The 13,620-nt window shown below is 41.5% G+C and overlaps 1 protein-coding gene across 3 annotated transcripts in view; it reads left to right on the plus strand.

The window, feature by feature from the left end:
* The first annotated feature begins 10,399 nt into the window (after positions 1-10,399).
* The window catches only part of FMR1 (FMRP translational regulator 1), a 31,696-nt gene continuing 28,475 nt past the window's right edge, over positions 10,400-13,620 (plus strand). For 2 of the 3 annotated variants that reach the window (XM_035324497.1, XM_035324498.1), the window contains exon 1: positions 10,400-10,627. In XM_035324497.1, coding sequence (XP_035180388.1) covers positions 10,577-10,627 — 51 coding nt within the window. In that variant the 5' untranslated portion in view covers positions 10,400-10,576. The remainder of the gene's footprint in view (positions 10,628-13,620) is intronic. The other variant, XM_035324496.1, reaches the window with a different exon arrangement.

Here is a 13,620-nt window from a genome sequence, read left to right on the forward strand (position 1 = left end):
TCAGTAACAAAACTCCTTCAGCAGAGCACTTTACCAAAAAGAAATTTATCATCGAACTTCAATATTTGTGGTTATTTTGGTGTGTGATAGAGTAAGAAAACAGCCCATGATTCCTAGTGATGACTTTTTGCACGGCACCACCACAGGCTGTCATTTTGCATGCAGACTAGGCAGGGCCACGTGGCCAACACAGGCAGCCAACCAACAGCGAAACGGCAATCTGCATCTCGTGCAGAGGCACAACATCTCTACAAGAATAGCCATGTCTTTCACCCACTGAAATCTCTAAATTTCCTTCCATACTTGACACATTTCTTCCACCAACTCCCAGATTCAGCTGTGTTGTTGTTCCAAAAGAGAGCACTCATAAAATAAATTTATACTTCTTTTTCCATCTCTTCTGAAAAATGTTACAAGTAGAAAAGGAAAAATGATGCACTGAGTGAACGACACCTCTTTAAAATGCAAATCAATAATCATGTCTGGCATCAAACATAAATTCTGCATAATCTTCTATAAAGGTGTGAATTGCTAATCTAACTTAGTACAGGAATAGATGTTTTGACAATGATGTTAAAAGCAGATGTTGTATAAAGCAGGGTTTGCAAAAATAAGGTTTGCAAAAGCATATGTTAATCTCAGTTTAAAAGACCTTGGAGTCATCTACTTCATCTCACAATCCCCTTTTTGCTATTGTTGTGGGGGAATGGGAAGAGGAATAATTTATCACTACATAAACAGAAGAATCGTCTGTCTAAAGAGCAGTTCTGTTTATATTTTACACTTTTACAGGAAAAAAATAATAATAATAATAAAAATAATAATAATAAAAAAACATTCTTTAAATAAATACAAAGTTATTGACTGTGCAAGTTATTTTCTTACATAAGCACTAAACAAAAAGGTGTCAAATATACAAGTAACTTCTAGGTAAGATAACTACTGCATGTCAAGCATTTACATGGGATTTTTTTTTGTTGTTAAATTAAGTCCAGCAGTGCTTCTGCTTCCTATCTGTCTTGTACTATAGTGGCAAAAAAAAATAAAAATAAAAAAAAGACTGGTCAATGGAGTCAAATACTTTACTCATATTTACACATACAAAAACCTAGCTTCCTACTAAAATGGTAATACATCTGGATAAGAGTATGATTCATGTTAGACTTTCTGGTACTTTGCTATTGAAGAAGTACTGATTAATACCAGATAATCTACCTAAATGTATTTTTGTAGATAAAAGCAGACTGATTATGGTAGTGATTTATTTAAGCTCATGCTTAGTCAAATCTAAGCTCAAAGATATGTCATCAATATTTTAATATACAGATTAAGAGATTTGAGGGAAATATTCTCTACTATACTTTAGTAATTCATACTGATTTTAAGAACACCCAGGTGTTGTTAATATTGAACACAGGCCCAAAGTTTCCAACTGTTACATGACCCACAGTGATTCTATAAATCAACACAGAACACTAGCAATATTCCTTATAATTAATTCCTAATTAACTTGATTATCAGTGTAAGTAGAATATTGTCTTCTTTTATAGCATAAAAATGTGACTTATTTTCTGTGAAAAATATCCTGGTCTTGTCTATCTATAAGATCAGGGCCTTAGTCTTATACCACATATATAATAATATATATATATTATATTTTTATAAGAGATTTGCCTCTTCTGTAGTCAAAAGTAGAGTGTTTTAATAGGTTACTGAAGTTAAGTTTTATGCATATACTTACTCATCTATGTGATTTCAAATTTTCTGAACAGCAAGCAGACTTTAATTCTTCTGTAATTTTATAAAAATGGAGGGGGTTTTTTATTTGTCATAAAAGGGTAGTTTAAATGTTTCAGATAAATTTCTGTTCCTTGTTTGATACCTGCCCACACTTTTTTTTATTATTTTTTTATTTTTTTTAGGTTAAATTGGAGGGATGTTCCTTCAGCAGCCTTCCATTTAATATCATGATGGTTTTGCTGAAAATACATTATTGAAGGGGAGCTTTTTAAAGAGTAAAGAGTGCAGCACCAAAGTCCTTCCTGTAGTATGAGAACATTTAGTTGACTTTTCATTATAATCCAATAGAGAGCACAACCTCACCCTCAACTTACAGTACATTTGATTTTCTTTGAAAGTCTGTGAAAATGAAAAAGAACTGAGTTGAAAGGGGCAGGACCATTAAAGTAGAGTAAGTTCTATCTAGTTCAAGAGTTCATACAAGAACTTCAGGATTTGCTTGTGCAAAGCAGTTGACACTGTCCTGCATGATAACCTTATTTCTAAACTGGAGAGACGTGGATTTGATGGATGGACCACTCAGTGGGTAAGGAATTGGCTGGATAGTCACACTCAAACAATTGTGGTCAACAGCTCAAAGTCCAGGTGGAAATCAGTAGTGAGTGGTATTCCTCAGGGGTTGGTATTAGGACCGGCACTGTTTAACATCTCTGTCAGTGACATGGACAGTGGGATCAAGTGCACCATTAGCATATTTGCTGATGACACCAAGCTGCGTGATGCAATCAATGAGTGCTCTCATGAGACCCCACCTGGAGCACTGCATTCAGTTCTGGAGCCCCCAATATAAGAAGGTCATGAACCTCTTAGAACGAGTCCCGAGGAGGGTCATGAGGATGATTACAGGGCTGGAGCACCTCTCCTATGACGACAGGCTGAGGAGGTTGGGGCTGTTCAGCCTGGAGAGAGAGGTCTCCCTCTCTCTGGGGAGACCTTATAGCAGCTTTCCAGTATGTAAATGAGGCCTACAAGAAAGCTGGGGAGGGACTCTTTGTCAGTGTGACTCTTTGGAGTGTGGCGACCAGACAAGGAGCAATATTTTTAATCTAAACGAGGGTGCATTTAGATTAGATAGATATTAGGAGGAATTTCATCACCCAGAGGGTGGTGAAGCACTGGAACAAGTTGCCCAGAGAAGTTGTGGATGTCCCATCCCTGGAAGTTTTCAAGGCCAGAGCTGGATGGGGTTTTAGGCAAGCTGATCTGGTGGAAGGTGTCCCTGCTCATGGCAGGGGGTTGGAACCAGGTGGTCTTGATGGTCCCTTCCAACCCAACCCATAGTATGATTCTATGCATGTACTACTAAAGTGTTTCATAGTCTTCTCATGAGTGGATTAAAGAAATGGGAGAGCAATCCAGACTATGGGTTAAAGGACAGTTCTCAAAATTAAAATACATCTAGAAATAGTAATAATAAAAATCTACTAAAAAAATCTTACGAAATTTTAAAATTTACTACTGTTTTTAATGTTTAATTCGGTTCAAATACAGTTCCTATTTTTATGTGAAATATTGTTTAACCTGAACTACACTGTAGTCAGTATTAAAGAAACTAAGATCATATCTTCTTTCAAACCAACAGTGGAATGTTTAAACAATCTTAAAACTTAATTAAATAGGTGGGACACATCAGCATTCTGAAGACAAATTTTCATGATCTCATGGTCACACTTCAAGACAAATTGTCTTTGGGGGGCCTCTTGTGGTAAGATTCAATTATTGCACTTTAATTCTCCGAGGTGTTCAGAAAATGTTATTGATCTGTCTTAAAACATTGTTTTCTGCAACTTGTGAAGCTAAAGAAGCAAGTTAATACTGTTGGGTTTTGTTGTTGTTGTTGTTGTTGTTGTTGAAAACCAAATAAAGGAAAAAAAAAGGTAAAAATACTGCTATACCAAATATATCCAGGACACAAAAGTATAAGCATATAAATGTTATGTCAAAGATCATCCAAAATAGCAAAGGAAAAAATGTTAGCTACTGAAACCAAAATGCTAGCTATGTCAGCTGAAAGCAGAACAGTAAGCAGGGCAGAAAGACCATTATTACAGTCTGATTGCTTTTGCCTCCTTCCTCCCCCAAGTCACCTGCTGCCACAGTATAAGATTACAGTATTGTTTTCTACAACAATTTAGTGGAAAAAATACAAACCTTTTAAGATATATTTGCTTGTAATAGGGAGTTAAATATCTCAATCTGCCAAGATTATGACATTTTATACAGGACTTCCATAGCAGTCACCATCAGGGTCAATACAAATAATGTTAAGGCCATATAAACGTACTAGCATATATAGCCTTTGAAATATAGACCTATTGCTGCTCAACATCATGGGGAATACTGCTACGGCTTTGGAAGAGTCGTGTGATCTATTCAGTTTAATCTCAGTGAAAACTGCAGTGTGTTCAAGAGAGGCAATAATCAATCTTCATAAATCTCTATACTAGCTTTAGTATTGAAGTATCCTGCTCTTATGCACAGCAGAATGAATGCACTGCTAGGATCAGTACCTGATGATTGCTCAATTGATTTCCCATGGGTGCTAAAAAAAAATGCTTGCCTTCTGTGTTATAAAATCAGACATGAAATATACTATAAATGTCTATCTATTGTACAAATAACACTAAGTTCTAGATTGACTAGAAATTTAGAACCTGTAAGCTTATGAGTTCCATTTTTGACATTGATGCTGATTAATACTGTCCTTTAATAAATATGCAGGAGCTGGTTGAAAAATCCAGTAAAGACGCATAATGTGGACTGAATGTAGATAATCTAGAGAATAGCTGTCTCCACCTGAATTGTTATCTAAAGCTCTGCTTATGGCCACAAAAGCATAGGGCTGTACTTGCCTCACACTCATGATGGTCAAATTACAGCCATTCTGATGCCAGTAAATTTTGCATATGATTCTTAATTCTATGAAACAAAGTTATTCCTGGTGAGTTAACTTCTAATATATCAGTCTTTTCTTCTCTAAATGGCAACTTTAATGCCAAGTCACAAGGGTCATAAGACATTAAGTTTTGGATTTTCCAGAGACATCAACTATTATTTACATGCTGTCTGTTCAGAGTACAGTTCACTTAACTGAAATAAGGACTAGTGTATGGATTACCACACAGTATTCATACGTATCTATCCATAATACATATTGTAGGGAAGCGTCCATATGTTTACGGTCATGAATGCTATCTGACAACAAGAAAGGAACTGAACATTTCGCTTGCATTTCATTCTAAACAGTTGTAGTCCAGGTTGTCTGTGATTTATTGTTTGTTTGTTTGTTTGTTTTTGTTTGTTTTTCTGTTTTAATTTTATTTTATTTCAAGACCTACATAATCCAGGGAATCTTTTCACTTTCATCTCAAATGATATTTGGTAAATGATTAATTAAAAAAAAAAAAAAAAAGTAGCTGCATAAACTAACATGCAGTTTTACATATGAATGCATGTGTCATCTATTAACATGGACCATTTACAACACCAATAACATGCAGGATTAATGTACTAATAAATGAATTTGTAGAGTTACAAATGAAATGGATAGAAATGCATGAGCAGGAGACAAAACCGAATAATTAAGCAACAGACCTCTGCATGGTATGCTTTCAAATTCATTTTTAACATTGAAAAAGAAGAAAAGAAAATGCATTACTGAAAGTTGTGGACCAGCAACAGCACAGAGAGAAACTGTTCTGGAAGAATGCAGAAATTACTGATAATTTTAAACAGGATACATTATTCCAAAAATAACATAACATGGAGCAAATAATAAAGAGATTAACCACCAAGACAATTATTTCACAGGGGAATTGAGTAACAATGACTTTTTTGGGGGGGAGGGGGGGATGATAGAACTGAGCCAGAGCTTGATAGTTGTTTCATAGAATTTTCAGAATACCTATTTTAAAAAGACTGCATTTTTGTAAGTCACTGATTTTAATAGCCTTCTGAAGTTTAGATTCCAATATTTGCTTCGACTCCTCATGAAACGGGGAAGCTTTTGAATTGCAGGTACAACATAGATTTAAATCCCCTGGGCTTCATTACAGATTCAAGTGGGGAAGATATAGTATACTGTAAAAACTGAAAACCACAACTGGAAACATATATCTACGCTAAAGTGTAATCTGTCCCAAAAATGAACCTTGGATATCCATATCCATATCCATTCTTAACTTACTATTTGGAACCCTTTTTTGTAGGAGAAGGAGGTGGAGTACTGATGGCAAAAAAAATACAGAAAGATAAAATTTTAATCAAAGGTCAGCTCAATTAATTATGTTAGAAAATCAATGCAGAATAATTGGCTTTTACTGCAAATATATTTTTACAACATTGAAGACAACTACCCACAGGTCTACACACGCAAAGAAGGATTTGGGGTTTAAATAACTTTACAGTATTTGGTTTTGTCTTTTTGTAATGACAGTTCAGGTGGAAACAGAGACCTGGTACTCTACCTGGATTGTCGTAAGTCCATACGGTCAGTTGGGATCCACCCAAAGGTGCTGAGAGAGTTTGCGGTTGCTGGGCCGCTTTCCATCATCTATCAGTGGTTTTGGTCATCTGGAGAGATCCTGAATAACTGGAAACTTGCTAATGTGACACCCATCTATAAGAAGGGTTGTAAGGAGGACCCAGGGAACAACAGGCCTGTCAGCCTGACCTTGGTGCAAGAAAAAGTGATGGAATAGGTCATGTTTAATGCAATCACACCATGTATGTGGGACAACTGTGGGATTAGGCCCAGTCAGCATGGGTTAATGAAAGGGAAGTCCTGCCTGACGAACCTCACCTTTTTCTATGACCAGGTAACCCACTTGGTGGATGAGAGAAAGCCTGTTTATGTGGTCTACCTAGACTTCAGCAAGGCCTTTGACATGGTCTACCACAGTATTCTTCTGGAGAAGCCAGCAGCCCGTGGCTTGGACAGGTACACTCTTCGTTGGGTTAAAAACCAGCTGGATGGCCGGGCCCAGAATGTGGGGGTGAATGGAGTGAAATCCAGCTGGCAACCAGTCACCAGTGGTGTTCCCCAGGTGCTGGGGCCCATCCTCTTTAATATCTTTACTGATGACTTGGATGAGGGAATTGAGCGCACCCTCAGTAAGTTTGCAGATGATACCAAGCTAGGGAGAACTGTTGATCTGCCGGAGGACAGGAAGACCTTGTAGAGGGACCTAGACAGGATGGGTCGATGGGCAGAGGCCAATGGGATGAGGTTCAATATGGCCAAGTGCCAGGTCCTGCACTTTGGCCACAACCCCATGCAGCGCTACAGGCTTGAGGGAGAATGGCTCAAAAGCTCTGCAGAGAAAAGGATCTAGGGGTGCTGATTGATGCTCGCCTGAACTTGAGCCGGCAGCGTGCCCAGATGGCCAAGAAGGCCCATGGCATGTATCAGGAATAGTGTAGCCAGCAGGACCAGGAAGCTGATCATCCCCCCCGTAGTCTGCTCTGATGAGGCTGCACCTCGAGTACTGTGTTAATTTTTGGGTCCCTCACTACAAGAAAGCCATTGAGGTCCTGGAGCATGTCCAGAGAAGGGCTACGAAGCTGGTGAAGGGCCTGGGACACAAGTCCTATGAGGAACAGCTGAGGGAACTGGAGCTGTTTAGTCTGGAGAAGAGAAGGCTCAGGGGAGACCTTATTGCTCTCTACAACTGCTTGAAAGGAAAGTGTGGGGAGCTGGGGGTCGGCCTCTTCTCACAGGTAACTAGCGATAGGACAAGAGAGAATAGCCTCAAGTTGTGCCAAGGGAGGTTTAGGTTAGAAATTAGGAGACATTTCTTCTCAGAAAGAGTAGTCAGTGATGACTTGTAGACATGTAGACAATGGAATGGGTTGCCCAGGGAACTGGTGGTGTCACCATTCCTGAGGGTGTTCAAGGAAAGGTTGGACCTGGCACTTAGGGACATGGTTTAGTGGGTGACATTAGTAGTAGGGTTGGACCAGATGATCTTGGAGCTTTTTTCCAACCTTAATGATTCTATACTTTGATTGTTTTTCCACATGAACACTACTTTTCAGAGGATTTTATCAGGACTAACAGATAAAGTTCACATTATCTATTGAAAGAACTGAATGATCAGGCATAACAATCTGATTTCTTGTACACACAAACTAAGGCTTGAAAATCTCTGCTTTAGTTCAGCTTCTCTTCAGAAGTTCTGGGAATACCTACTATTCTATACCGTGATTTGGATATGTGTCATTTCTGGGTATTATTTTAGTCAAGGACATGCTAATAAAAGTGCAATTCTATGGTGATAATCAACCTTCAGGTATTATTGATTAATCATAAGCAACCTTGTCCAAGAAGTTTTTCATCTTTACATCTCTATTGATTGTAACGGTTTCTTCCAATTGCTGACCTACTTACTATAACATTACCATTTCACTTAGATTACTGAAAGGCACTTTATTGAGACTACATCGTACACCAACAAGAAAAGAAATGTGAACTGCATCAGAATACAGATCTCTTATCAGCTCATTTATCTTTCCTTAATTGTCAGCAGAAGCCTTCTGTGCAAAATCTTCATAAAGGAAGCTTCAGTAGTGGGCTTCATTTTCCACTCATATCATGTAAGAGTCTAAATTTGTTGAGTTATAGATATGATTACAAAATCATACTCTGCCCAGGCAGATACAGCTAGGTGATGCTGATTAAGTTTAATACCTGGTGTTGGCCGAAAAGTTCCTGTTCTTTGTTTCCATACTTTTATGTAAATAAAATAAAATTTAAAAAAAGGCAACCAACCAACCAAAACCAGTGTATGTGTTTTAACTATAAACCTCGATTTTAAATGAAGCACGGCTCAGCTGGTCCAGTGTTCGGACAAGTCATCTGTGGAACATTAACTCCAGTTGGTTTTGAAAGCGATTATAAATTCAGAACTTCAGATGGGAGAAAGGTGTTGATCATGAAAGGGGGTCAGACATGCAAAAGTTTGAAATTTGTGTGGATAAAGGTGATCAGTAGATATTTTAACATAATTTTTGATGGAAGAAATTTTAAATGGATACGGTATTTATTTAAACATAATAAATTTACAAAAATAAATGTGATAGATATAATTTTCAAATACTGTAATGGAATTACTGAGATCTATTTTTAGTGTCACTGAGTTTCAGATAGGCACACTTAAAAGAATTCGGTAAATCTATGTAGGAACTAGTTAATTAGTGAACATTACATTTCAGAAGGGATGGACAATTCAGTCTGAAATTGTTCCAAGTAAAATAGCAGCAACAGTAAGCAATTTGGAAAATATGAGGAAAGGTTAAGTATCAATCAGCAGAAAAACAAGAGCACGCTCTGGAAATACGTAAATTGGTCTCATTAAGTAGACAAGGATTAGAACATTCACTAGTCAAGACACAATAAAAATAATAATTAAAAAAAAAGTTGTATTTAAGCAATGGAAATAAAAAAAAATAAGCATTAGGGAAGATTATACAGTACAGCAGCTTTAAGCTCGGGGGTAAATGGTGAAATCAAAAGTGGAAGTCAGAGCTAAATTAGCCATCCTTATATTGTCTGCACAGACATAACCTGCGTGTGTGACAGCAGTCTGCTTTACTAGAGAATAATTGTAATAAAGAATGCCAATATCAGCTAGCTTTGTTTTAGAAGCAGGCGTTACCTCTCCAAGCAAATTGTTTAATGTTTTTGTGTTGAACCATTTATACAGTTCCAGTGACATTTTGTAGTTCAAGTAAATTATAGTGTATGTAAAATGGTGAATATTTTTTTCTCTTTTTAGCAGACATAGAGCTGGCTTGTTGAGCAAGGCCTGGCTGTGGTGTTGAGCAGGAGCACACCGGCTGTCCAGGCCTGCTGCTCTGCTTGTCTTGCCTCAGCCCCCTCACAAGGCGTTCGGGTCCTTCACCATGACCACGGTAAACCCAATAAAAACTGGCACAACGATTCTGATTCACACTTTATTTTCTGATTCACTCCACTCTTGGTGATTCCCTGGGTGTTATGGGGGTCCCACGAAAGGCGACAGGCCTAGATCTCGACCTAGCCCCACCCCCCTTGGCGCTCTCCCGCCGCCATGATGCCTCCGCCGCCATTGCCGTGGCCGTTACGGGCCCGCCCCCCCGCCATGGCCAGACAGTGCAGGTCGCGCCCCCTTCCGATTGGTCAGCACGCGAGGCACACAGCGCAATCCGATTGGCCAGCGGGGCTGTCACTCAACCACAGGGGCAGGCCTCCGGTTTCCGTTGCCTTTCCCCGTTGCGGCTGCGCGGCCGTTAGGCGGTGGGCGCGCAGCCTGCGCCCGCTCCCCGCTCCGCCCCGGCGCGTCACGTGACGCGGGCTCAGTGTTTACATTCGAAGCGGGCGCCCCCGCGCCGCCCCCCTCCTCCCTCCCCTCCCACCCCCTCCTTCCCTCCCTCCCTCGGGGCCGCGCGCGCCGCCCGGCGGTGCCCGTTTCGCTTTCACTTCCGGGCGGCCGAGGGCGAGCAGCGGAGGCGCGGAGCCGCCCGCAGCGCCCCCCCGGCACGGCACGGCCCCAGCCCCGGCCCTGGCCCGCCCCTCCGCGGCCCCACCCCCGCAGTGAACTGAGGTTCCCCTTCCCCTCCCCCGCCCGGCGCACACACACACACCACACACACACACACAGCCTTCCTCCGCCTCCTCCTCCTCCTCCTCTTCTCCCCCCCCCTCCTCCTCCTCCTCCTGCGCCGAGGCAGAGAAAGGGAAGGGCAGGGAGGAGGCGCCGGGCCTGGCTCTACCCGCCCCGAGCAGCCGCCGCACAACATGGAGGAGCTGGTGGTGGAGGTGCGGGGCTCCAACGGGGCCTTCTACAAGGTACCGGCTGCTCGCGGCCCGCCCGGGCCTCCGCGGAGGGAGCGGGGCCGGGAGGAGGAGGGGGAGGAGGAGGCGGCGGCTCCTCCCCGCGCTGAGGGAAAGCGGGGGCCCCGGGGCAGGGAGGAGGAGGAGGAGGAGGAAGGAGAGCGGGGCTGGGGGGGGAGGCCGCGGCGAGGCCCGCGCCGTGTGCGAGGGGCGGGGGCCGCGGCCGGGGGCTCGGCGGGCCCGGCCGGGGAGGGGGGAGGCCGGGAGAGGCCCCCGGAGGCCGAGGAGGCCGCGGGCCTCCCCTATTGTGGGGAGGGGAAAGGAGGAAGGGGGGGGGGAGGCCCCGCGCCGCCGGGGCGGGGGAGGCCGGGAGGGCCCCGGGCCTGCTCTCCGTGGCGCCGAGGCCAGGCCAGGCCCGGGCCGTTAGCGGTGAGATCCGCGGCCGCTCCGGGCGGGCAGGGGCCCGTTAGGTCCGGAGCCGGGCCCGAAGGCCGGCCTCAAGGCTCAGCGCCGCGGCTGGGGACGTCGCCTGCGGATATTAAAGAGCGTTGCTTGACCAAAAATGCGTGTGCTGAGTCGCCGAATGCTTTTATTTATCTAACGTGTGTCTTACAGGGACTGCTCTGTAGCGTTCCATGTTCATTCCCAAGCCCTTGTACTGAATAAAGCCGTCACCAAGTCCTCCATATACACCCCGAGCACTTAATGCCTTTATTAATGCCGCGTAGTGCTGCTGCAGCTCTGCATGTGTTGGGGTGTTTTAATTAAGGGCCTATTAATTAATAGGGTGTAAGCTGTGCTTTTACACTCTGCACAGAAAATCAAAGTTTGAACACTGGGGTTGGGCCTACCCTCACTGGCACGTGCACCTGTTATGAACGTACCAGAAACTGTCGTGGATCAGTTTCTGCAAGTTTACCGTCATTTAGGTGCCGTAGTGCTTTAAAATATGGGCCCAGCTATTGCGCGACATCCAATATTTATGTTAGCGATGAAGGCACAGATAGAATTTCACACTCTGATGGTAGTGTGGCAGGGCAGGTTGGTATCCAAATGGTAGAGTTCCAACACCATTGAGTTGCTGGCTTTCTTCCTTTTTTTTGTTTTAAAGAAAATGAAGACAATTTTTAAAAAAATCTGTGAGATAATTTCATATTCTGGAAAGATCCTAAGATAAAGAAAAGGTAAGTATGAGAAGTTTGTAAACATGGTACACAGAGCATCCTGCGGGTTTGCAGTGTTGCAGCCATGGTCCTGGATCTATATATTGCTTCCTTGAATTAAATTTATTTAGCACTTAGAAAAATCAGTTCTAAATTTTTGAAGATGCAGTATTTGCTCAGGAAGAAACATAAGGCATAATATGTTGGTTGAGGGAACTTCTGACAAGGGTTTTATCAAATTTCATGACTATATTTACACAAAATAGATGATAAAAATTATACTGTACATTCTCTAGTGGTCAATACTGTTAAAGAAACCTGAGAGCTTCTGGAACTTTTTTTTTTTGTCCAGATTTGACATGATGATGTCCTTTTTCCTTGACTTCCATAAAATTCCCAACATACTTCTGGTTGTGGTTTAGGTAGCAATCTCAGATGAGCGTATTTATACTCATGGGGGTTTATTCATTATGTTTTAGTGTGGTTTAATGTATCTAAGTACACACAGACATTGCTTCCACATTGTATATTATGTTTGCCTTTTAACTTTTAGAAATTCAGATACAAGATTTTTTTTTTTCCTCTTAATCTTATCTAACCATGAGGGTTTGGCTCAATTATCTAAGGGGACTTAAATGGGACTCTTAACATTTACTTTCTGTCTAGATGGAGCATCAAACTTGAGATAAATTGAGCAACAGATCTTTATAAACTAAAAATTAAGAAATCTCATGCAGTAATATTCGGTGTACATCAGCAATTTTCTTCTAGCCTGAATTACTTAAATAAAATAATTACAATTGGAATTCATCATAATCTTTGGGTATCACACTGTTAGTAAGGAATTTGTTAGAATGTGTTCTTGTGAGTTTTATGCCTGTCTTGCAGACCCAGAATTTGATTACAAAATGAATTGATTGATCCAGCATAACAAGAAGTGTTATGATGTTAAATGCAGACTTAATGGCAAGATTTTATTTATTTTTGTTCAAGTTTCTTTAAGCAGCATCCTAAGAAATGTGTAGAGTGTTATTGTTGCAAAACAAAACATTTTTTATTTCATCTCATGGTTTACTGATATTTAGTTTCATTGGCTCTCAATTGTTCTGATGATCTTCATTAAAATATGTATGTGTTTTGGAAAAACAGTTCATACATCTTGGTATTAGGATTTGGAGGGGAGGAATATGAGGCTGCTGGAGTCATGAAGGGACGGTGTGATACAAGTAGGTACCTAACAGCCACTTGAGATTTTCATAGCCTTTTTGTAACTCTCTGTTAAGACCCTGTGATTTCAAGTCCCTAAACAGTTTCATTTTTGAGTTTTCCCAGCAGCATCTTGATCTTGAAAGTATAAAACTGGTGTCTAATTGGCACCTAAGCTCTACTGAGAGTCATAAACCAGGCTTTTCTCTGCTTGTGTTACCTGTGGGACTTGATCCAGAGCACATGCTGAGATGCATCTGAAGGGATCATGTTCCGCACAAAACACAGGAGATGGTTTTGATACCTCAGGAGGCAGAGCATGCATTCAGCGCGTGGAAGATGTTAATTCACATTTCATACTGGTCAGGTGCGTTGGTTCACAGAGTTCTGGAATGCTTTGGTTTGATCGCCGCACTGGAGACTAGTTCTTAATGTATTCCTTTATGCATTAATTCAAGTATTATTTGATGAATGCATCACAGTTTCATGAACTTTTTCTCCTTACCCATGTGAACTTTTCTATGGGAAGTGCAGTGCAGTCGATAAGCATGATTCAGGAATAGTCAGTAATCTAGTACCTAGAGATGCTTAGTCATGACTTGATGTATCGCTTGGCCCAGAATCCCTGGAAAGAAAAGA

This window comes from Oxyura jamaicensis, chromosome 4, assembly GCF_011077185.1.
Source record: "Oxyura jamaicensis isolate SHBP4307 breed ruddy duck chromosome 4, BPBGC_Ojam_1.0, whole genome shotgun sequence".
NCBI classification, from domain to species: domain Eukaryota; kingdom Metazoa; phylum Chordata; class Aves; order Anseriformes; family Anatidae; genus Oxyura; species Oxyura jamaicensis.